The sequence below is a fragment of the Tachyglossus aculeatus genome, chromosome 26, assembly GCF_015852505.1.
Source record: "Tachyglossus aculeatus isolate mTacAcu1 chromosome 26, mTacAcu1.pri, whole genome shotgun sequence".
Lineage (NCBI taxonomy): Eukaryota > Metazoa > Chordata > Mammalia > Monotremata > Tachyglossidae > Tachyglossus > Tachyglossus aculeatus.
The window spans coordinates 12871205-12897521 of record NC_052091.1 but is presented as its reverse complement, the minus strand read 5'-3'; the positions used below and the strand labels follow the sequence as shown (position 1 = coordinate 12897521).

At 42.1% G+C, this 26317-nt stretch overlaps 2 protein-coding genes across 6 annotated transcripts in view; one reads left to right on the top strand and one right to left on the bottom strand.

The window, feature by feature from the left end:
• The window catches only part of NRG4 (neuregulin 4), a 146782-nt gene that overhangs the window by 21521 nt on the left and 98944 nt on the right, over positions 1 to 26317 (top strand). The window lies entirely within an intron of this gene.
• The window catches only part of TMEM266 (transmembrane protein 266), a 102521-nt gene that overhangs the window by 69556 nt on the left and 6648 nt on the right, over positions 1 to 26317 (bottom strand). For 2 of the 5 annotated variants that reach the window (XM_038766914.1, XM_038766915.1), the window contains exons 2-4: positions 15570 to 15663; positions 12013 to 12142; positions 8235 to 8423 (exon numbers count right to left, since the gene is read on the bottom strand). In XM_038766914.1, coding sequence (XP_038622842.1) covers positions 8235 to 8423; positions 12013 to 12026 — 203 coding nt within the window. In that variant the 5' untranslated portion in view covers positions 12027 to 12142; positions 15570 to 15663. Of the gene's footprint in view, positions 1 to 8234; positions 8424 to 12012; positions 12143 to 15565; positions 15664 to 26317 lie in introns of all 5 variants that reach the window. The other 3 variants (XM_038766916.1, XM_038766918.1, XM_038766917.1) reach the window with 3 other exon arrangements.

Here is a 26317-nt window from a genome sequence, read left to right as displayed (position 1 = left end):
CTGTAAATAGAATAAATTGATGTGCAATGAAGATGATTGTCACTGAGATGCAAAAGTATGATGTTTTACCTGCCTTAGGCCGTGAACCCAGATCATCACCATCAATCGTATTTACTGAGCACTTACTATGTGCAGAGCACTGTACTAAGCGCTTGGGAAATACAAATTGGCAACATATAGAGACAGTCCCTACCCAACAGTGGGCTCACGGTCTAAAAGATCATTATAGGCACAGGAGTTCTTGTTGGGAATTAGGGCCCATTCTTTCCCCTTACCATATAAACCCTTCATGCTAAATGCCTTCTTTTAGTGGAGAAGTTAAGGATTATGAAGACAAACACTGAAAGTGATGAAGGAAAGGAAATACATCTGCTGAGGGAAAGGGGTAATGGAATTGAATTCAGGCAAGACCGTAAATTCCAAAGAGGTCTTCCCCATCTTTACCCAAGTACAGAGTTCAATGCTTTACACATAGCAAGCATTCAAAAAATTCAGTTCATGAGGCCGGTTGTGGCCCAAGAATGATGGCAGAAGGGAAACAAACGACTTTTAGGAGGCTTGGGTTTAGGCTTTAAGATGGACAGCAGAGGGCTTCCCAGTTCTATTTTTGCTGAATTCATCACTAATAATTGAGGATTTGTTAAAGAGAGCCATGTAGTCTGGTGGTCTGTTCATAAGGCTGGCAGCCGGAGGGCCTACACCCAACTTGTACTTTCGGAGGGAGGTAGGGTCTACAAGCGGTTCATTCAATCTCTTTGTTTCTATCTAAGGTGAGGTACAAGGAGACCTATTTATTTGTGGGAGTGTGGGGATTTGAGTCCCTGGATGATTAGCTAATATTTCACAAACCACACAACCGATTAAGAAAGTGCTACGAAAGCGCTATTGTCCACAAAAAACAGATTGAACCCTATTCTGCACCATCCAACACAATAAAAAACACACTGTTCTTCAATCTTTGGAATTAGTTGGGCAGGATTTTTTTTACACAGACCCACAATCAATCTCTCTCTCCCTCCCTCCCTCTCTCCCTCTCCCCCAAAACAAAAGCCACAGGAAAAACCCAGATCCATTTCCATGTTGACCTTTAAAGCCAATTCCAAAAGAAACACACACATACAGAGTTCAGCTCCCTGAATCCATGGATAACTAAAAGGCATTCCCATTCAGGTTTGACAGAATTTGGTGATGTTTCAGTGGCTCCCTGAATGGAGGTTGAGTTAATATGTGTAAGCTTGCTATGAACAGGGAACATGTCTGCTAATTCAGTTGTATTGCACTCCCCCAAGTGCTTAGTAAACTTGTTATGGGCAGGGAACATGTCTGCTAATTCAGTTGTATTGTACTCCCCCAAGCCATTAGTACAGTGCTCTGCACATAGTAAGCACTCAAATATGACTGATTGACTGATGGATTGATTTTTGCTTAGCCTAAAATGCAGCCTCTAGAAAGCGTAGCCTAATGGATAGAGCACGGTCCTGGGAGTCAGAAGGGCCTGCGTTCTAATCCCTGATCTGCCACTTGTCTGCTGTGTGACCTTGAGCAAGTCACTTCACTTCTCTTGGCCTCAATTCCCTCATCTGTAAAATCTGTTATTTATTTATATTGATGTCTATCTCCCCCTCTAGACCGTGAGCTCGTTGTGGGCAGGGAATGTGTCTATTTATTCTTACACTGTACTCTCCCAAGCACTTAGTATAGTGCTCTGCACACAGTGAGTGCTCAATAAATATGACTGAATGAATGAATAAAATGGGGATTAAGAATGTAAGCCCCACATGGGACAGAGACTGTGTCCAACCTCATTACCTTGTAACTACCCCAGCGCCTAGAATAGTTCTTGGCACATAGTAAGTGCTTAACAAATATTAATAATTAAAAAATACCATGAGCTACCCAATATTGGAACCAGAAAGGAAACTGAAATTATCAGAACTCCCAGGTCTTCACAAAGGAGTGAGACACAGCGTGGCCTAGTGAAAAGAGCCCAGGCCTGAGAGAAGACCTGGATTCTAATCCTAGTTCTGCCACTAGCATGCTCTATGACCTTGGCCAAGTCATTTAACTTTTCTGTGCCTCAGCTAACTCATCTGATTAATGGGGATTAAGGCTGTGAGCCCCATTTGGGACAGGAACTATGTCCAACTTGATTAGCTTGCATCTACCTCAGTGCTTAACACAGTGCCTGGCATATAACAAATAGTGTTATGGCTATGGCACTGGATGTCTTTATGTTCAGCAGTTTTATTTTTGGTACCCAGCCTTCCTCTACTTTTGGCTTGAGCTTCCATGTTTCCCAGCTTGGAAGGGAATTGAGATGGGAGGAGGGGAAGACAGAGAGAGAGGGAAAAAAAGGAAAGGGAGAGAGGGAGAGAGATAGAATTTGTAGGGAGTCGGGCAGAGAACCCTGGAGGAATGCTTTAGATTTGGGTGGATTCTGGCAGAATTTCACAGAATTTCAATGGCAGTGTGTTCACCGAGCACAAAGCACTGTAGTAAGCGCTTGGGAGAAGACACTACAGATAGACATGATCCAAAAATGGTGCTCTTTTCATATCATCACACTTTGCTGCATAAAACATCAGGATGGGTTCAGGTTTTTTTTTTTTTTTTTTTTTGAGTCCCATTGCTGGCCACCCAACCTAAAAAAGCTACAAAGAGAGGTGCATGTATATATTATGGTATTTGTTGAACACTTACAATGTGTCAGGCACCATAGTAAGCGCTGCTGTAGATACAAGCTAATCAGGTTGGACACAGTCCCTATCCCATTTAGAGCTCACAGTGTTAATCCCCATTTTGCAGATGAGGTAACTGAGGAACAGAGAAGTCAAGTGCCTTGCCCAAGGTCACACAACGGACAAGTGTAGAGTCAGAATTAGAACCCAGGTTCTTCTGACTTTCAGGCCCATGCTCTATCCACTAGGCCACACTGCTTCTCATGTATATATTCTAGATTGATCAGAAAAGGAAGTACAGACACAACATGCATGGCCTAAGCTTTTCATTCACTAGCATCATCCCTGGAATTAACTGAGGGCTTAACAGAAGACTCAGTGTGACACAAATCAGGATAAGAACACTGTATTTCTTTCTCACAAGTAACTAATGCTTCTTTCAGGCGGCTACAGCTGTCACTATTTTTTTTTTTTTTTGGCCTTATCCTTCAGCTAGCGCCTGTTACTTTTTGCCAAAATGCTAGGTCAACCCAAGATTCCTTCACTTGAGGCACATTCCATCATCCTGATCTAAGCAGGCCTGTGTGGTGGATTCTTAATGCTATAGTACTCAGGGAGGGTGGCGTGATTGTGAATAGAAATGAACAGGAAATGTGGGGAGAGTTCTTTACATTTTGGCCTACTGCGAGTTCATATATACTCCTCTGTACACTGCACTGTAGTTTAAAGAACTGGTGATTCACTATTCTGTGCAAAATGGAGCAGATAATGTGGGACAATTTATTTTTTTTTTCCTGCTGCACTGCAGAGCTTCCCTTTGGACCAGAGTTCACTAAGAACTGTGACAGCCAGGGAGCTTCTGAAGAGAGAAAATGATTATCATTAGCAGCCCCCTTTAAACATCATATTCAATCTTTGCTAGATCTCCTTGACCTCAGTTCTACTTATTTCACAGACCTTTTGTAAAAAAGAAGCAGTTCATATTCTTTTTGGGAGAGCCTCTCCAGAATTTGTTTACCCCCCCACTATGGATAGGGTTTTGACCACTTCCCACGTTCAAAGCCTTATTAGGATCACATCTCCTCCAAGAAGCCTTTCCTGATTAAGCCCTCTTTTCCTTGACTCCCTTTCCCTTCTGTGTCATCAATGTACTTGGATCTGTACTCTTTATGCACTTGGTATTTGCCCCATAGCACTTAAAATACCAAGTGCACAAAGGGTATATAACTGTAACCTTCATAGCATATATATATATGAATGTCTATCTCCCCCTCTAGATGGTAAGCTCATTGTGGGCCGGGAACATTTCTACCAACTCTATTGTGTCAGTCGTATTAATTGAGTGCCTATTGTGTGTGCAGAGCACTGTACTAAGCGTTTGGGAGAATACAGTATGATGATAAACAGACACATTCCCAGCCCAAAATGAGCTTACAGTCTATTGTGCTCTCCCACGTGCTTAGTATAGTGCTCTGCACACAGCAGTCAATAAATACCATTGATTATTATTATTATTATTATTGCACTTGTTAAGTGCTTAATATGTGCCAAACATTATAGTAAGTGCTAGGGTAGATGCAAGATAATCAGGTTGGATATAGTTCCTGTCTCACCTGGGGCTCACAGTCTAAGAAGGAAGTAGAATTTAATCCCCATTTTGCAGATGAGGTAACTGAGGTACAGAGGAGTGAAGAGCCGACAAGTGGTGGAGCTAGGATTAGAACCCAGATCCTCTGACCCCTATGCTCATGATCTTTTCACTAGGCCATGCCAATTCCCTGTCATGCCGTGCTCTCAATAGCCTCTAACTTGTCATGGTTTGGGGCATCCTTAAAAAGGGATGGAAGCATAAAGAACAAAGGAGGTTTAAGTCCCAGGTGGAAATAGAAAATCTGGATGACACCTAACAAAAACAGCAGGAACACTGGGCAGCAATCCAAAGCCCACTAAGCTGGAATAATTCAGAATTGAAAAATGAGTCATTGGGACCACAAGTGTTACAGAATTATGCAAGAAACAAACTAAATGGAGCAAATAAATTCAAAGCTGTCCTGCAGTGACTAAAAATGAGAGGGATTAATAAAAAAGAAGTGTAATTTAATTTACAAACCAAACTTTTGGAATCAAGTAAATCAAAAAGAACAAGAGGTAGAAAAGAAATCAGACACAGTAGGATTGAACACAAGAAGAAAAACAGACAGCCTAAACACTGACTATTTTAAACATCTGAATATCTTATTATGAAGAACTGAGATTAGAAGAGATTGATAAAGACAAAAGATATCTGTGTAAGTTCCTGGGAAAAATTCATTCTAAAAAACAACTTTGATAATGCCATGTATTCTTTAATAACTGAGATTCTGTAAATAATAATCACCATTGATATAAGGAGTGTGTAAAGAAAGTTGACTCTTTCAATGAAAATCTGAGGTGAGGAAGAGCACACGCTGGCCAGTTTGTATCCTTGAACCTGCTCAAATATTAAGTCCTTAGATTTCCCCAAACTCCTGACAACTGGCTTTAAGGCTCTCCACCAACTCTCTCCTTACTATCACCTTCTACTCCCCATCCTGCATTTATTCATTCAGTTATTCATGCTTTTTCTTTTTTTCCTCCTCACTGTAAATAGTTTTCAGTTAGACTGTAAGCTCCTCGTGTCTCCCAAGTGCTTGGTACAATGCTCTGCATACAATAAGTGCTCAATAAATACCACTGACAGACTGTACCTCTACTGTTATCTCCCAAATGACTAGTACAGTACCCTGCATCCAATAAGTGTTCAATAAACACTAATGACTGATTGACTGAGATCATGCCTCTTTTAAAGAAACAGGAATAGAAAGGCTAAGTGACACTAAGTAGAGAGCCACTAAGAAGGTCACTGCAGCTTCAACTCTGTCGCAGTCTAATCACTAGCCTATGTTCTTTTAAGAATTTTTCTCCCTCTTTTTTCCATTGCTTCTTAAGGGACAGATATTCATCATTTAGCCTATTTTCTCAACTTTTATTGGTAGTTATTTTCACTTTATCCATCCCCGAACTAAAGAAACCTAAAAGTGGATTTAAAATGCAGCTGAGTCCAGACAAGCCAACATAAATGCTTCTTTGAAAATGCCTTCCTTAAGACCCAAAATATGACCTTGAGTGGTTTTTTTTTCTTCAACAGATAGTCAGCCTATTCTTGGGGGAGTGGAAAGACACTTCTTCACGTCACATAAAATGAGATTTCTTCTATCTTCCCTTAATGCTAATAGGAGTTTTTTGAATCATGCTAGGCTGAGAAGAGGTTATTCCTTCTCTTGCCCCCCTTCAAAGAAGCATACAATCTGGGATGTTTGAAAATACAATCCTTGCAAACTTTAAAAATAAAAAAAAACATTTCTAAGAATTGCCTTTCCTCTTTCAAAATGATCGTTATCAGCCTCTGGCATGGGCCTTGATCATTCTGTCCTCTCTGTTCTTCCAGCATGCCCTACAGCTTCAATCAGAAGATTTTTGACTGATAAAAACTGTAGCTGCAAGAGCCGAATCCTCTTGCTCATGTTGTTTCATATTTACTCAATACTAGGATTCTTTCCAGGGTACACCTGCACTCCCAAATTAATTACAAAGCTCCTCTCTTGACAGGTCAGGCACTTTAAGACTCAGTTCCATCATATTTATCTAACTTAATTGAATTTTATTCCCCCTAGTTGAGAGGTACAGCCTTAGAGAGATAAATGTCTCATGAAGACCAATTTTGAAACAAAATTAATAATGGCAAAGTTCATACCAACTTTCTCCGCCTCTTCCTCTTCTTCCCTCCCTCCCCCCATCCCCCAACTCTTTTCGGATTCCAGTGAAGAATTTCCATTGGCTGCAGAATCAGGATGCCTCATCTGCACTGATTTCCAAATGGAGGCTTATGTTTCCAAACTCCATGTTCTTGTTCAGACAGATTCTCTGAGCAAATGGTTTAGGGAAAAATTAACACCCTGATAGAAGCTCTGTCCTTTTTTTTTCAGAATTTAGAGATACTTTGAATTGCCAGTTTAAGGAAATCCTAATGGCTTGAAAGAGTTAACACAACTGATCATGTCTGATCTAGTTCCAGGGTTCAATGCACAGGAAAAAAAATCAGGCTCAATGTGCAATAAAAGAGATGGGCAATGTTTGATAGGATCAGAGCTTCTCTTGTGCTTCTTACCTCCCTCTCTCCACTCTTTCCACTTTCTTCTAAACCTAAGCCCAGGTTTTGTGAGGAAAACTCTAACGCAACCATTTGCATAGTTATGTAGAAGAAGAAGTTGCTAGTTTGCAGAAGAAGGTGGATTGTTTCATAATGGCTATACAATTACTCCTTAAGTAAGCACACCTATCTTCAGTAAATTAAAGTTTAGCTAAGGATTTTCTTGTACCTTCAGCTAAGACTCCTCCATCCTTCCACTATAAACCAAAATCTGTCAGTATGTTTAAAGTCCTTCTACTTGAAAATTAGCAAAGTTGCTCTTTTGATGGAGGCCCCTGTGGAGATCGACTGATGAGCCTTGGTTCTGACAGTTCAGTACAGAGAAAATGCCAGAAGGAATTTAATAAAATGTTAGGGGTTGTGCTTTTTCGCTCACACTCTCTTTCTTTTCCAGCTAGTTGGGGCCTAGGGTACAATAAGCGAGTGGGTAGGTGAAGTGTAAATGAGGGTATTTTTTTTCTTCTTCTGTGCAGGGCCCATTAAGACCAAATTTGACTACATCACAGTGCCAATTCTGTATTGTGGCTCCCTGACACGTAAGGCAATTGCCTTTGGTAGCCACTGTGGTGTTTGTTGCCCACAGTGGTCAGCTTTTTTTTGCAATGCCTGCTGGGTCTATCTACATCATGGAAAGTCTTAGGTTGCTCTTTGGTCGAAACCATCAACTCTGTTGGCATAGCCTCCATCCATAGAACTAGGACTAAAACTCTGATTTGATTCCCCAGAGTAGCACTCTTTCCACTGGACCAGTAACAGGAAAGTGGTTCTTTTAAAAAGCCATTATACATATTGGTCTAATATTCACATCACTCTGACAGTTGATATAAATAATAGGAGACCTAATCTCAAATTCAGCATCTTGGCCCAGCTATCAGATGTTTGAAAGTTTCAACCCTACCCTCAAACTCGACTCCTTCAATGGCACTAGAAAATGCACCTCTGCCTTGGTGAGACTTTATATCAAGAGGGGAAGATGACAATGATCTCCCTCTAAGATTGAGTTAATGCCTGAGAAGTAATAGATACAACCCATGTTCCTTTATCACTTAACAACAACTTCATTGTTTTTCCCCAGTGAAGAGAATTTGCTAATCATTACTTGTCTTGGAACAACAGGTAGTCACTGTCCCAGAAAAGCCTCTTGTATCAGGCATTGATGTGTGTCTCAGGAAGCCATTTCCAAAGCAGGAAATGGTTGGGATGACCAATTGGCCTGTCTATCAGGAACATTCTTGAGGTGATGCTGAAGGTATCTTTAGAGATAGGCTGAGCAGACCTCTAGAAACCCAGGGGAATGGATTTGGAGGAAGAAAATTATGGGCACCTACCCTTCTCTTTGGTATTCTTCATCCAAATTTGACAGAAGCTGTGACCCTGCCGCAGAGAGATCAAGAGCCGCCAGAGGTAAATCTCGATAAGCAAAGTTAACAAGCTGTACTGGAGCTATGCTTTTGGTTTCTTCTTCTACTTGTTGTGAGATTATCTCTACTTCAGAAACTCCACCTTCTATTGAAGGCCTGTTAAATGGGGAGAGGATAGAAACACGAAAACAGTAAATACCAAAAGGAACTAAAATTTCACATGGGAAGCCTGGTGCCAGGAGAAAGTGTGACAAGTGTCTGAGGACCTTGTTTTAATATCTTTTACAAGGAATAGATTGATAGAAGAGTCTCTTTGGCTAGAGAAGAATGGAGATGCAATTGCTTCCTCTAGGCTGTAAACTCATTATGGGCAGGGAATGTGTCTACCAACTCTTACATTGTACTCCCCTAAGCACTTATTACACTTATTGCAGTGCTCTGCACACAGTAAACACACAATAAATATGATTGACTGATTGCGTTGAGTATTCTACATTCCAATCCTGGTTCTTCCACAGACCACAAACACTGAACCTTTCCCTAGTCAGATTTACATCAACACAACTATCCAGATCATTATGAGAAGCAGCATGCCTTAGTGGAAAGAGCACGGGCTTGGGAGTCGGAGGATGTGGGTTCTAATTCCAGCTCCACTACCTACCTGCTGTGACACCTTTGGCAAACCACTTAACTTCTCTGTGCCTCAGTTACCTCATCTGTAAAATGGGGATTAATACTCTGAACCCCATGTAGGACATGGACTGTGTCCAACCTGATTAGCTTATATCTACCCCAGCACTTAGTTCAGTGCCTGGCACATGGTAAGTGCTTAACAAATGCCGTAAAAAAAAAAAAAACTTGATATTCACCCCACCTCAGCTCCACAGCATTAATGTACATATCCATAATTTATTTTAATATGTTTCCCCCTCTAGACTGTAACTCCTTGTGGGCAGGGACTGTGTCATCTTTGTTGTACAGTACTCTCCCAAGTGCTTAATACAGTGCTGTGCACACAGTAAGTATGCAATAAATACCACTGACTGACTGATTTTGAGCTAACTGGGGAAAACATGGGTTTGGATCCGAATGATTCAAACTTGATGCCACCATGCCCAATTATTCCCTTGTTTAATTCCCAATCCTTGCTGTGCAAATATGGCATAAACCTGGGTATTTATCGGGATACTAGGGAGGAATAATGGCTCTCACAGCCCTTCAATACAGTATTTAACAGTTTTGAAATCCCAGCCTTAATGATACACATGGGCAAAGATTTTGAAAATAATTTTCCTGGAAATAATTCCATATTATTAATACTTTTGGTTATTAATGTGTTTTGCCATTTCCAAAAATGCCACATTAGAACAGAACATATAGGGCCTTTTGGGAAACTCACCTCTAGGCATCACCCTAATTATGCCTGTTTTTCCCCTTTAGAGTGAAAGCTCCTTGCAGGTAGAGAAAACATCTTATGCTCCTGTTGTACTTTTCCCAAGTACACTGGACTCAGAAGGCACTCAATAAATATTTTCACTACTACAAATGGAGTTTGTTGTGCCATGAACACCTTGTCCCACTTCTAAACCTATGCTGGAAACTCTGGCATCAGCCTATCCTCCTGTATTTCAGACTTTTCCACCTTCAATGGTCTCCAGGAAGTGCAAAGGGGCAAGATAAGCTGGTGATGAAGAAGATTGGGGGGTGGGGGGTAGTACTGAGTCACCATCACCCCAGAAAAGAGACTTCAATCAGGTGGACTCACACAACAGTTAGGTGCACGTCTGAGGAAGCAAGCTCATGGGGGGTGGGAAATTCCCTTACCAACCTCAACCTGGCATTTTTTTCAACCATTCTATGCCTAATTCATAATAATAATAATAATAATAATAATAATAATAATAATAATGATATAATAATGGTATTTAAGCACTTACTATGTTCCAAGCACTGTACTAAACAATGAGGTAGGGAAAAGAGTGAAGCAGTGTGGCTTAGTGGAAAGAGCAAGGGCTTGGGAGTCAGAGGTTGTGGGTTATAATCCCGACTCCGCCACTTGTCTGCTGTGTGACCTTAATTTCTCTGTGCCTCAGTTACCTCATCTGTAAAATGGGGATTAGGACCGTGAGCTCCACATGGGACAACCTGATTACTTTGTATATATCCCTGTGCTTAGAACAGTGCTTGGCACATAGTAAGCGATTAATAAGTACCATCATCATTATTATTATTATAAACAGGTTGGACATAGTACCTTTCCCACATGCGGCGCTCAGTCTGAGTCTGTTACAAAAAATGCAAAATTCTTTCCAAATTAGCTGGTTGAGCCATTTCGATATCATTGTCACTTTTAGAATTCAGGGGGTTAAGTGAAATGCTTTCATTCTGCCATCAGGTTTGTTTTAAGGTTTCTAATGCCAATGTAAATACAACCATATTAATACTGATCAAATAGGGAACTTTCCCAGGGGAAGTATTTCCTTCTCCTTTTTTAATGGAATTTGTTAAGCCTTTCTCTGTGGCAGGCACTGTACTAAGCACTGGGGTACATTCAAGGTTCCACATAGGGCTCACAATCTTAATCCCCATTTTATAGATGAAGTAACTGAGGTACAGAGAAGTTGTGATGTGTACAAGGTCACACAGCAGACAAGTGGCAAAGCCGGGATTAGAACCCAGGTCCTTCTGACTCCCAAGCCGGTGCCCATTCCCTTTTCAGTGAGCAGGAAAAGGGTTTGAAGGATGATGTTGGAGGGCTCCTTCTGCCCGACTGACCCTCTCAGTTCATCCTCCGGAAACACTATTAGCACCCTGTGATCTTCATTCTCAATACTTGATCACCTGGAGCAGCTGTCAGTCAATTGTACTTATTGAGTGCTTACTGTGTGCAGAGCACTGTACTAAGCACTTGGGAGAGTACAATAACATACACATTCCCTGCACACAATGTGCTGACAGTCTAGAGGCAGACAGACCATAATATAAATAAATTACAGATTTGTACATAGTTATGCATATATCATACATATATACAAATTCATATATCATACATCATATCATGCCCCTTGCTGAGTTGCAAGGGGCATGACTTGGGTGGTCTTGGACTGCATGCATTCTCCAGCCTCTTTATTTGAGGCTTTATCCTGCTATGTTCATGAAGTGTAACGCAAATGATGTGCCATAGATATTATCCTGTCAAATGATCTAAGTTGGGAAGCACACCTTGCTGCTACCATGGAAGCTATGTAAGAGAATGAGTCCCAAATTATTAGGACATTTCTCTATTAAGTCCTAATTTCTCTTCCTTAAATTTGTTTATTAATCCCTTTTTAACCCTGCTAAACACTTCCTTCTCTGGAAAAAGTGCTTGGAGGGGATTATTTTTTATATCATCGTGCCAAGTGTAGAAACCAAGGTGTGGAAGATTTATGGCAACAATTCTCACTTTCCACATTCTTCTGTCTTCTGAACTCGTGAAAAGATTAGAAAGATTTAGTTAATGGTGCAATAGAGAGAAAAAGCATGATAGTGGTGTTGACAAATAGCTTTAACTTGGGCTCCTTGGAAGAAACCCCCACCAAAAAGAAGCCCTCAACCTTAGTAGAGCTGAAATTCATTTCATTTATTAGTTTTGAGTCACTCGGCGTTAATAATACTTGAAAATAAATTACCATGCTTTTCTCTCCATTTGAGTTTTATGCTTCCAATTCAGGGCCTATGGTAATTGGATTTATCTGATACTTACTGGGGATTGGTCATGTTGAAAGTTGCAACCAAAGAAATAGGTCCTGATGATCTTTAGCTGCACTCTGCTGCTCTGAAGAATACTTTTGGCATTTCCAGGTGAATTCTATAACCAACAAAAATAGACTGTCCTGAAACAAATAATGGGACAGCATTTCAGTTTCATCCAATATTTTGACATAGGTGCTACAGAAACCTAATCCTGCTAATTCACTAGATGGAAAAAAGAATTAAGATGGAAACAATTGCTCACATAGAAGAAGGCCAGGGAGGCTTGTTTTCAGGATTTATATAATGAATCACAAAATCCCTGGGTATATGAAAGTCATTTAGGAAATTTTGGCTACATGTAACTTTCTTTTTTTAAAAAAAATTTGCTTCCTCTCCCAACTCTTTAAGTCTTACACTTCTCTTGGTTTATTTCCTTACTTGCCTTCTCTGACTATTCCTGAATGTTTTCTTTCCTCAAGAGTTGTTGGTCTGATGATTATAGAAGACCTTTTTATAAGATATATTATGGGGGTGGAGGGGTACTACTGTAAAAAGCACAATTTAAAGGAGCAAGGGATCATGAGTATTTGCCTAAGAGGCTACTCTATCAGCCCACATCCAGAATGGGGCTGGATGAAGTCTGGAGGATAAAAGTTTACTCCGTATCAACAGACCAAGGGTCACCCCCAGCCCAGAGAACTCCCAAAGTCTGGGTCATTTTGAGGGTAACCATGGAAATTAAATTCACTTTAAATTGGGTTCTTGGGCTTGGTTTATTTTGGGTCTTCTCCAGTCACAATAGCCCCCAGGAAGGAATGTAGTGGGAGGTGTGACAGAACACTTCACAGGTTGCAGAAAAGAACAAAGGCACCTGAACACTTGAGAAGCCTATTTAAACTTTTAGCTTAGTACCTTGTGCTGTTCCCTATCAGCTACAGTGTAACTTTTGCAAGCTGACTGGTGCATTTTAGGAAGAATATAGGACAGACTGAAGGGAAAAGCTGGAGATTTAAGCCAGAGAGGAGATTTATACCGTAGTTCAGCGAGGAGGTGATGAGGGCTTGGATCAGATGGTGACCATAAGGATGGAGAAGATCCAGGAATTTCATGAAAGACAATCTGGCAGGATTTAGAGACAGATTGGGAATGTGGGCGGTGAAAGACAGGAGGCAAAGATGACTCCAACATTGAGAGCTTTTGGGATAGTGAGAATAGTGGTGTCATCAACAGCGATAGGTATGGGTAGGAAGAGGAAGAGTTTTAGATAGGTCAATGAGGAGTTCAGTTTTGCCGGCTTGAATTTCAGGTGCTGGTAGAACATGCATGTGGAGATATCCTCTAAGCAGGAGGAAACGAGAGATTGTAAAGCTGGTGTGAGAGGTCAGTTAGAGTGAGACAGATTTAAGAGACATCTGCATAGAAATGGAAGTTGCAATCATGGGAGTGGATGCTTTCTCAAGGAGAATGTGTGTAGATGAAAAAGATCCAAAACAGAGCCCTGTGGGACATCTACAGTTAAAAGATGAGGAAGAAGTAGAATCTGCAAAAGAGGTAAGAGGAGGGAGGTGAGAAAAGAAACCCAAGTCAGTGGAAGTATCTAGAAGAAGAAGAAGGGGGTCACCAGTTTAAAGGCATGCAAGAGATAAAGGAGGATTAGGACAGAACAGAATACTTTAAACTGGACACAAAGACATCTTTGGATCAATTGATCAGTGGTATTTATTGAACACTTACTGCGCGCAGAACACCTTACTAAGCGCTAGACTGTAAGCTCGCTGTGGGCACAGAATGTCTGCTTATTGTTGTATTCTACTCTCCCAAGTGCTTAGTATAGTGCTCTGCACACCGTAAGCACTCAGTAAATACGACTGAATGAGTGAATGAATAAGAGTTCAATGTAACAGAGTCAGGTTTGGGGGAAGGGAGGTGAAAACCAGCTTGCACAAGGTTAAGAAAAAATGTAGAGAAGAAGTTTAAAGCAGTGAATGGGAGCCCATTCAAGGAGTTTGGGGATGAGAAGAGGGAATGGGGTCATGCCCTGGAGAGTTCAGTGGGGTTGAGAGATCACCTAGAACAATAAGTGGTAGAGCAGGTGAACAATATGCTTGAGTGTGTCTAAGGGGAGAGAAATTATTTTAGGAAGACTAGTTTTGTTTTAATAGCTAATGAATCTATGTGGTTTAGGCCAAAGCTCTTCTATCTTGAACTCTATCATTTTCAGAGTTTCTTTAAAAAAGCCACATGATCTTCCATGACCACAAATGATCAGGTTTAAATGTTTGTTGCAAAACTGTCACTTTCAGTGGCATAATGGTCCCTGGAATCATGTCTGAGCTCTGCTTAACAAACTTAGAAGAATCTAGGGATTCTTCAAGGTCTTCTTGTCTAGAATTGTCTTCACAACAACTGGAAAGAGCCCAGGCCTGGGAGTTGGGAGGCCTTGGGTTCTAATCCAGCCTCTGCCACTTGCCAGCTGTGTGACCTGGGGCAAATCACTTAGCATCTCTGTGTTTCAGTTAGTTCCCTTGTCTACAAAAGGGGGATTCACCTGTTCTCCCTCCTACTTAGACTGTGAGTCCCATGTGGGAAGCAATCATCTTGTATCTATGCCAGGACTTAGAACAATACTTGGCACATAGTAAGCACTTAACAAATATCACAGTTATTATTATTACCAGGCAATGGATAGATTAGGTCACAAAAAATACAGATACATATATTCAATCGCTAACAGCTCTTCCAAAAAAAGAGAAAAAAAAATGAAATCTACTTTCTCCATATATCTATCATTTGAGGTGGCATTAAAACACTTGCCAGAAAGAAGTGTCTTTGAAAGCATTTGTGTGATTCACCAACATGCCCTATGGTATTTTGTATCTTTTCAGGATCATTCATCTGGCCAAGTCTCTTGACTTCCCTAGCAATCAGTGACATTTACTGAGCACTTACTGTGTGCAGAGCACTGTAGTAAGTGCTTGGGAGAGTGCTATACAACGGATTTAGCAGACACATTCCCAGTTCACAACGAACCTACAGTCTAAAGGGATAGCTTTCCCTACCCTATATCAATGAGAGACTGGTGATTTCTTATTTTATTTTGGATAAAGATTCCCTTTGGCATCATCACAAGCACTTATTTAGCTGTCTCCTTGTGCAAAGTGTAGCACTGGATGTGGAGGAAGTTACGAGAATGGATCAAACATAATACCTAGGAATTTACAGTCTAAGTGGGAGACAAATGCATATTATCTGACTAAATTGTGTACTTCAGTAAATTTACCATTTCAACCCATAGCCTTCTCTAGCCTCCTCTGCATTTTCTGCTGCTTATTATCCAACCCTGCATAAATCCATCCCAATGAGACACACAACACCAAATTTAACCTACACCCAGAAATAGGGACAGTCCTTTAGATCTGTACTGTCATTAAGAAATGAACACAAATGCTGATTTTACCTGTGTCTCATCAGTGATTCCAGCATTTAGTACAGCACTCTGCACATAATATAGGCTTAATAAATACTACTTCTACTGTTTGAAAGCTAAGTATACTAAATCACACCTACTTTCTGCTGATCATTTTAGCTGGACCCAGGTTTTTTTTGAAGGCAGAAAAAGAACATAAATCCAAGTCACTTTAGATGGCCACAGGGTTTCCTCCTGCAATCAAGAATTTAATCCTCAATCTTTCATTAAACCTAAAACAAATTATCATTCAGGTCAAAAGCTTTGCCGTAATGCCTTAGCCAGTCACATCTTTTGCAGTTAATGTGTATAGTCATCCTCGTCGCAGAGTTAAAACACAACAGAGTAGTTACTTGGTAATTTATCTTTTTCCGGAGCCCCAGATAATAATAATAATAATAATAATAATGGTATTTGTTAAGCGCTTACTATGTGCAAAGCACTGTTCTAAACACTGGGGGGGATACAAGGTGATCAGGTTGTCCCACGTGGGGCTCGCAGTCTTAATCTCCATTTTACAGATGAGATAACTGAGGCCCAGAGAAGTTGTGACTTGCCCAAAGTCACACAGCTGACAGTGGTGGAGCAGGGATTCGAACCCATGACCAGATTACAATGTTCCTCTTATAGAAAAGCAAGAATTCTAGTCTACCAACCTGCATCTTTTACACATGATTTATTGAGGGCCCAGCAGCTCTCTCCCAGGCCACTTTCTTGGTACAGCAAATAATAATAATGATGGCATTTATTAAGTGCTTACTATGTGCAAAGCACTGTTCTAAGTGCTGGGGAGGTTACAGAGTGATCAGGTTGTCCCAAAGGGGGCTCACAGTCTTAATCCCCATTTTACAGATGAGGCAACTGAGGCACAGAGAAGTTAAGTGACTTGCCCAAAGTCACACAACTGACAACTGGCAGAGTCAGGATTTGAACCCATGACCTGTGACTCCAAAGCCTGTATCTTTCCACTGAGCCACGCTGCTTCTCAAATCTGTTGGTTTGGCTTGATCCAAAGTGAACCCTGCTCAGACCCTGAATACCGTTATCCTCCAGGACTAGCCTAGAGAAAACTAATTGGATCCCTTTATTCCACAGACATTTGGATTGCACTCTCCAAGCTGTCTATCCCTTATCCTCAGAAGGTCATGGGTTCTAATCACAGCTCTGCCACTTGTCTGCTGTGTGACTCTGGGCAAGTCACTTAACTTCTCTGTGCCTCAGTTACCTCATCTGTAAAATAAGAAGTAAGACTGTGAACTCCATATGGGACATGGACTGTGTCCAATCTGATTACCTTGAATCTACCCCAATGCTAAATACAGTGCCGGACACATAGGAAGAGCTAAACAAATACCATTAAAAAGTAAGAGGCAGGAGAGGGTTAATGTGCCCATGATTGGAAGGGAGCAGCTGCAGGGAATCAGCAGGGAACTTCTGAGGTACTTTGCAGTGCACTTGAGAAACAGAAGCCACACGGCAATCAGGAAGGAGAAGGCACTTTGGCTTTAGGCCAGAGAGAGAAGTCCAGGTATTGGAAATATAATATTAGGGGCATGGAGGAGGAGGAAGAGAAGGAAACACTTTGTAGATGGAAGAATTTAGGCTCAAAATTATTTAAGAATCTAAGGAAATGTTGGTCTATCTCTCTGTTAGAGGTTCAAAAAGGACCTGCTTTTCTCCCAGCAGTACAATCGCTTCCTTAAATGGTCAAAAAGAAATTCTTTCCACAGGATGTTGGAAGTGGGTTATTTAATGTCATATTTGTCATTTTTTTAAAAATCATCCTACTGGGGCCAGGTGGGGGAAAACTGAATAGCAATTTGTTTAGCTACCCATTTGCCCTAATGAGTTGGTGCTTTAAAATTTCTTCCTGATCAGGTACTTCCCTTCTAAAAGATGCCATGAACTCTTTAAATCTTGTCTGTAGTACCCTTTGGGGGATGGGACCCATGGTGTAAAAATCTCTCTTTTCCCCTTCATCAGGCAGTGTCTAATTTTTGAGCGGTACTGAGGTGGGGGATGAGGAAGAAGACCTTCATTCACCCATTCAATCGTATTTATTGAGCGCTTACTGCTGTACTAAGCGTTTGGCCTGTAGCCCAAGATAGGAATTCTGGCCATTGGTTCGTGAGTATTTCTCTGCCAAAGCTCCTTGGCTGTAACTCAGAAAAGGAACATTGCCCAGCTATGACAGGAAATATCTGGGGTGGCTGGTCAGGGTGATGCTAGCCTAATTTCTAAGCTGCGCACAAGCCAGGATAGCAGCTTGAGATGTCACAACCGATCCTGACCTCAAGGTGATGGCTGGGGGTGTTGGCTGAACACGCTGTGCTTTGGCAGCCTGATGGGTTTAGAGAACCGAGTTCTGTTGCTGTTCGAGTATGCTCTGCATACTCTTTAGGTGCTGTCTAAAGGTGTGGAGGTTGGGAGTGGGAAGGAGAAGAGGGGTAGCTGAGTTGATTTTGAGCTTTAATCTTCAGCATGGAGGGAGTGTGCCACAGCGTTTCAGGTTCTTAGGATGTGGAGATTCCGTGCGAAGGCAGGTCCCTTGCAGGATAGAATTCTGGAGCCCAGCCTGATTATAATAATAATAATGATGGCATTTATTAAGTGCTTACTATGTGCAAAGCACTGTTCTAAGCGCTGGGGAGGTTACAAGCTGATCAGGTTGTCCCACGGGGGGCTCACAGTCTTAATCCCCATTTTACAGATGAGGTAACTGAGGCACAGAGAAGTTGTGACATGCCCAAAGTCACACAGCTGACAATTGGTGGAGCTGGGATTTGAACCTCTGACCTCTGACTCCAAAGCCCGTGCTCTTTCCACTGAGCCACGCTGCTTCTCTGCTGATGCAGAGCTCGAGGAACACGTACCTATATCTAGCCTCCTTTTCCACGATCTGCTATCTGTTGTTGTTTCAAAGGAATATTAGGATTTTTAGTTCACATTGGTGTTAGTATAGCATGGCTATATCTGCTGGTTGTCCATGGGGCTGGGATTCTAATCCTTGTTCAGCAACTTGTCTGCTGGGTGACCTTGGGCAAGAAGTCACTTAACTTCTCTGTTCCCAAGCTTCCTCATTTTCTAAAATGGGGATAAAATACATGCTTTGCCCTTCTTAGACTGTGAACCCAGTTTATGACAGAGACTGTCTAATTATTTTGTATCTACTCCAGCATTTAGCACAGCGTTTGGCAAGCTTAATAAAAAATCACATCCCAAAGAAATGGCACCTTAAATTAGGGGTGTTCTGGACTTTTTCATCCCAAATTCATCAAGAATCTTCTTTTGTCTCTCTGGCCTGCTGGGTGGGTCAGCTTGATATTCCTGACCTGTACAGTTTCTAGGGTAGGTTGCCCCAATTTGGGGGTGATTGTCTACCCTAAAAGCAAAGCTTAAATAGGAGACTAACCCACTGACATTCAATCTTATTCACAGCAACTGTTTGAGACCTTGTGGGAGAACAGGTGCTCAAATTAATATTGGGGTGGGGGACCATGTCACAGATGGGAAAGTGGAGCGGTGATTCTGTGGTAGTTTCCTCTGATTCTTTGAGCTGTCTGTCAAACTGGCCTACAAGGATTGTCCCATTAAGAGCGTGCCTTTCTTCTCTCAGAACACCAGAGCTGCCTGTATTTCTAGTAAAATGTTGGACATTTGGATTTCTCTATTTTGAGCCACCTGAGTCTCACTGGACATTTTAGAAGTATTTGTAAAGTGTTTACTATGTGCCAGGGACTGTACTAAGTTGCTGGGGTAGAGATTCTATCAGAAAGAGTGTTTGGAACATGTAGCATCACTGATGGAAAGGAGAGATACTAGGGGCTCCCAGTCTTAATCTCCATTTTTCAGATGGTGGCTTTTTTTTATTAAGCGCTTACTATGTGCAAAGCACTGTTCTAAGTGCTGGGGAGGTAACAAGGTAATCAGATTGTCCCACAGGGGGCTCACAGTCTTAATCCCCATTTTACAGATGAGGTAACTGGGGCACAGAGAAGTTAAGTGACTTGCCCAAAGTCACACAGCTGACAATTGGCAGAGCTGGGATTTGAACCCATGACCTCCGACTCCAAAGCCCGGGCTCTTTCCACTGAGCCACACTGCTTCTCTGAGGTAACTGAGACCCAAACAGATGAGGTAACAGATAACAGATGAGGTAACTGAGGCCCAAAGACTGTAAATGACTTGCCCAAGGTCACACAACAGACAATCTAACTCACAGGCCCATATTCTAGCCACTAGGCCATGCTGCTTCTCAATCCTATGAGAATTCACCAATCCTATGAAACCTGACCCCAAGGTCCACAAGGGATAGTTCTCTTGCACAAATATCTATTTTCCTTACATGAGCTGTTTTCTTGGAGCAGACCTAAGAATAAGGGCTTTTGAGTGGAGAGTTCCTTTCTTTCCAGCTCAATGGATTGTGCAACACTTGTAGCTGGGATAGTTTTTTGTTGTTGTTGTTTTGGGGTTTTTTTTGGCCTGTATTCCTAGAGCTGGCAGGGCCAGGTCTAGAGCCTGTTTGGCTAGGCCATGCCAACACAAGCCCATTCCGAATCAGGAACCCACGGTTTCCAGGCTCTTCCATCCCCTTCCCTACCTGCCTTGTTTCAGGTTGTGGGTGGGGGGGATGGCGGTACAGATTGGGTCCCGTTATTTCTCAACTTGGGGAATCACAATTCTTAGACGATCCAGTGTCAGTGGCACGGATACTGTAGCATCTCTGTAAGTGAATTTGGGTCAACTTCCAGATTTTCCTGCACTTAATTTCTGTCTGGTTCGTTGTTCCTGAAACTAGCACCAGCCTGGTTTGAGTCAGCCTCATACTGTATCTGTGGAGGGCTGGGCTGGATTTTTGCTCAACTCAGGCTGGTCTATGAGGACAACCTATGGCTACTGGTTGGGCTCCTAGTGATATGGTCTGGGGGATTACCTATTTGGCTTCATCTTGTAGTTCTTAAGTAACGGGAAAGCTTTAGGGAATGTTGGAATTATTCAGAGGTGAACTTCAAGCCATAATCATAGGTGAGGCAGGGTATTTCCTTTTTCAGTCTTGGTGAGAGAAAAATTTTTTCATCCTGGATGCCATCTTACATAAATGATATTGTTAATTAAATTGATGTCTATCTCCTCCTGTACACTGTAAGCTCACTGTGTGCATGGAACATGTCTACCAGCTCTGTTTTACTGTACTTTCCCAGGGACTTATTACAGTGCTTTGCACACAGTTAGTGCTCAATTGATCTATTTCTGAGTTGCTTTTCTTTAGTTGATTATTCAAACCCAGCCTGGCCCAGAAAAGGTGTTTAGAGCAAGGTAAAAATAATTGTGGTATTTAAGTGCTTTCTGTGTGCTGAACAATATACTAAGCACTGGCGTAGATATAATCAGGTCAGACACAGTCCCTGTCCCATGTGGTCTGAGTCCAATTCAAGGCTTAATTCCCAAGACAATTAGTGGTATTTATTGAGTACCTATTGTGTGCAGAGCAGCATACTAAATATATGGGAATGCACAATATAACAGAATGGGTAGACATGTTCCCTACGCACAGGAAGCTTACAATCTAGAAGGAGAGACAGACATTAAAATACATTTTGGATATGTACATAAGTACTGTGGGGCTGAGGGTGGGGTGAATAGAGGGTATTCATCAAGTGTAGGGGTGACAGAAGGGAGGAGGAGAAATGAGTGCTTAGTCAGGAAAGGCCTCTTGGAGGAGATGGGATTTTAATAAGGCTTTGAAGGTGGGGAGAGTGGTCTGCCATATGTGAAGAGAAAGTTCCAGGCCAGAGGCAGGACATGGGTGAGGGGATGGCAATGAGACAAGATCAAGGTACAATCAGTAAATACTTGGGCAATCTTTTTCTCATAGGTGTTAGGAATCAGTGGCTCTTCCCTTTAGGACTTCCTTCCCAGGGACCAGAGGAAGGCAAAAAGAAGTGTTCAGAGCTTGAGGTTAGCCACATCCCCAGTTCCAGTGCTGTGTAACTTCCATTCTCAAGCTACATTTACTTTCCAACAACTTCCCAGGTCTCTGAACCCTCACAACATCAGTGTGGCAGGGTCACAAGGTACATAGAGTAGGGAGACACTCCTTGAATGATACCGCTACAGAAATAAGTGATATGGTTTTGTTAGGCTTAGTCTTTGGAGAGAAATAATTGTGGCCATACCATTCCCGTTGTAAAACATAACAGGACTTCCTGTGGGGGGCTGTGCCAGATAGGCACCTGTTTGGAGCTGGGCCACATTTCCTATCCAGATATTCTGTTTATTGAGGATTACCTGTGATTTCCCTTCACTTCTCCCACTGTTCCCTGCCCAGTAAAAGTTTCCTTTATGGACTTAGCCAAGGCAGGAGCAATGTTTATATGTTATGGTGCTCATCCAAAATCCTCAACTGCTGCTTATGCCACTGTCCCTTGACCTTCCCTCCTCTTCTCTGCAAGAAGGGACATGGCAGGTGGGGTGCAAAATGGTGGCTTGGAAGATAGATGGAGAAGCAGCCCTTCCTAGTGGTTCAAGCACAGACCTGAGAATCAGAAGGACCTAAATTCTAATCCCTGCTCCTAATCCCTGTGGTGGCACTTGTCTGCTGTGTGACCTTAGGCAAGTCACTTAACTTCTCTGTGTCTGTTACCTCAGATTAAGACTATGAGCCCCATGTGGGACACAGACTGTGTTCAACCTGATTACACTGTCAACCATAGCGCTTAGAACAGTGCCTGGCTCATAGTAAGCACTTAACAAGATACCATAAAAAAGGCCTCAGGAGAAGCAACATACGTCCTGGCAGTCAATCAATCATTTTCAGTGAGGACCTACTGTTTGCAAAGCACTATAGAATCACTTGGGGGAATATAATAGATGTAGAAAACATGATCCCTGCTCACAACTAATTGACAACCTAATGGGGGGAGACAGACATGGGGGAGACAGATAAATGAAGACTCATGGAAAGGAGGAAGAAGTGCTTAAGTAGCAGAGTGTGTAAATCAATATGCTCCCAAGTGTGAAGGGAGGTTATGGGTGCAAAAGTGCTGAGAGATTTGGGAAGATCAGTCCTGAGGAGAGAGAGAGAGAGCCCCTCGAAGGAAGTGGGATTTCAGATGGATTTTGAAGATGTGGAAGCTGAAGACTGGAAGATTTGAAGGGAGAGGAAAGAGCAGGGAAGAGGGAGGACTTGTGGGTGGCTCTGGAGGTCCAGTCTCTGCCTCAGCTTGGCAAGCAAGATGGCCTCAGGAACACCCCTGGGGCATGTGAGCTGGGGTGTGCTGATATCTAGAACATTAAGGATGCCTAGTGATTAAGAAATAACAATCCCGCAGACTTTACCAAACAGGAACTATACTTTCCAGGCAAAGCCTCTTCCCCTTGGCAGAAGAAACTGATCTACGGTGGAAAGAGTGATCAGAAGATAAAATGTGTACTTTAACTCATTCAATCATATTTATTGAGTGCTTACTGTGTGCAGAGCACTGTATAAGTGCTTGGGAAATTACAATACAAGAAGAAACAGTGACATTCACTTCCCACAACGAGCTTACAGTCTGGGGTCGGGGGCGGGGCGAGACAGACATCAATACAAATAAATTTCAGATATGTACATAAGTGCTGTGGGGCTGGGGAGGGGAAGAGCAAAGGGAACAAGTCAGGGAGATGAAGAAGGGGGTAGAAGATGAGGAAAAATGGGGATTAGTCTGGGAAGGCCTCTTGGAGGAGATGTGCCTTTAATAGATTTGAATGGGGAGAGTAATAGCCTGTCAGATTTGAGGAGGGAAGGCATTCCAGGGCAGAACGTGGGCCAGGGGTCAGTGGCGAGACAGGTGAGATTGAGGCACAGTGAAAAGGTTAACACTACTGATACCAAGAAATTGGAATGCTCTTCCTTTGAAGGCTGAGATTTTGCTCTATTGCAGGTAGTTTTATTATCTGCAACACAAACTGCCATCCAAACTGTGTGGTTAAAAAGAGCGGGTTTTCCTACCCCTAAGTTTTCTATTCCTCTGTTTTTCATGACTCTTGTCTCCAGTCTCTTTCAAACACACACTGTTATCTTAGGATTGCCAGTTTGTTCAACTATCAGCAATAGGTCCTACAAGTCTATCTGTATCACTGCAAATATTTTTTAACACCATGGCTTGGCTCTTTATAAGACGCTTACCACCAGTGATTTGCAATTTAAATATCCAGAGGTTGTAGACTTCTAACCCAGGCACTGTTGAAAATGCTGATGCTACCTTTGTGACACAGACCGATCACTCAAAAGATGATCAAGCTGTTTCAAGAATATGGAACATCTTTACAGCGTGTCATTTGATAATTTGGTGTCTCTTGACACTGAGCTGCCTACAGTGTGTAATTAAGGGTTTCACATGTACTGAGTTTTTTTTTCCTTGCTAAATTCTTTTCATCTATACTTTTACTCTTCCAAAGGGTATAACTTGAAAAAGCAATCTGTAAAGCCAAATTAGAAGCAACATGGCCTAGTGGACAGAACATGGATCTGGGAGATCTGGGTTCTAATCACTCACCTGCCACTTGTATGCTGTGTGATGTTGGGCAAGTCACCTAACTTCTCTGTGTCTGTTATCTGTAAAATGGGGGTTAAGTATGTGAGCTCACTGTGGGACATGGACTGTGTCCAACCTGATTAGCTTGCATCTATTCTAGCGATTAGTACAGGGCCTGGTGCATAGTGAGTGGTTAACAAGTACCATAAAACAAAGTCAAGTCAGCCTGGGAATGAATACCACTGTCCTGCTGCTTCAAGGTAGCAACTCTAGCTTCCCTCTCAAGGTTGCACTTGGAGAATTTCCGGTACTCTACCAGTCTCGAGTATGGGAGGGAGAGTCAAGCAGAGGCATATCCATTCCATGCCTAGCTTGGGCAGTGGCTAGCAAGTGGAAGGCAATCTGCCACAAGTCAAAACACACCCGTTCCGGGCAGCAGCGACATGGGAGAGAGTCGAGGGCGAAGGCTCAGGTTTACTGCATGGAAGGAGGCGATGGTAAACCGCTTCCATATTTTTACCAAGAAAACCCTACAGATACACTACCCAGAACGATTGCAGAGGGAGGTGGGGCATTCTGGGAGAGATGTGTCCATTGCGTCACTGTTGGACACGACTCGACAGCATAAGACAACAACTCTAGCTCAGGTTTTTTTTTTTAAAGTTACATAATGGACCGTCTAATGCAAATGGTTTACTGGAATGCATGCTTTAAAGTAAAAGCTTCTTTAAAACGGGCATTACATGCTCTCCATCTACTGTGATCCCACTCTGCCTATACCCATGCCACGAGCCTACCAGATTCAAGCAAATAGGAGGTCAAATGGAGTACCCAAGAGTAGAACGAAATGCTAGTTCTACCACCTCTAGACTGTAAGCTCGTTGTGGGCAGGGAATATGTCTACTGTTGCACTGTACTCAAGCACTTAGTACAGTGCTCCATACACAGTACGCTCAATAAATACAACTGAATCAATGAATGTTCTTGTTGGGTACTAAAGCAATCAGTAGATCTTATTTCAATCAGTCCATTAGTTGTATTAAGCATTTACTGTGAGCAGGGCACTGTACTAAGTGCTTGGGAGAGTACAACATAAAATAAGACACATTCCCGAGTGCTTACTAACTGCAAGGCACCTATACTAAATATTTGGGAAAGTATAATACAGCAGAATTGGTGGACCGGTTTCTTGGCCATAATGAGCTTACAGCCATAAGCACTGTTCTAGTGCTTATGAAAAAAGGTGACAGGGGGACACTTACTAACAGAACAATTTGGAAGTTGTTAGAGGTTGGTCCTAATACCTAGCTGAATAAATCCCTTTAAATTGCAGTCTTCAAAATGCTTGGTCTTTGGCCTCTCAGCTGAGATTATTCAGCCCAGCACAACAGAGGACAGTGGCTTCCTATCCACTTGGACAGGAAATGTGCCTAACAATTCTGTTATATTGTACTCTCCTGAGCACTGAGTATGGTGTTCTGCACACAGTAAGTGCTCAATAAATACCACTTACCAATTGATGTTCACCCCGAGGATTACATAGGCTTTCTGATACTTATTTTTATTCACAGAAGAGAAAAGGTTATCTCCAGCTCACCCATCAAATAAGCTATTTTACCTTCTTGCCATGCTTAAAGTACTCCAAATACTCTGGGATCATTGTTATCATCAAACATCTCTATTGTCATTATCCTCAGAAATCACACAGACCTGTTGGGTCTTTGAAAATGACAGATCCTAGTTGAGGGTAGTATTGGTACATTGCAGGGAACAGGGCGTGTATCTCATGTGCAACCATCAGACATTAAGGGAGGTCTTCTCCAGAATTTGAAAAGATCATGATAATTAAAATGATTGGTGGGTTAGCATGGATCAGAGAGGGGGCTCGTATGGCACAGATCACACTTGAATCTAGTCAGACTAGCTCTGACTTTTCTAAAGGCTGTGAGACTCACTGAACATTTTCTGCCTGACATCGAAGAACAAAGAGGATTATGCCATCCTTACTATGTCCTTTAGAAGGAACTCTCTCCAATTACACATCAAAATTAACAATTGAGAAAGGAGTGTCAGCCGGTAGATGAGTGAACAAGTGAGTCTGATTCACAAATGAAGGGTTAGGGCATCTATTAAATATAAAGTTCTTGCTTTTGCTGAAATATTTGTCCAACAACTTAAGGAACTGAGCTTCTCGCAGTATTATAAGGGAAGGAAGATGACTGATGCCATTCATCTTCTTCCTGTTCTCACTCCAAACTATCCTGTCAGTCGATGTTAAGGAGCTATAACTTGGCCTATACTTGTTTCCAGATTGGAGGTATTTATAAAGTACT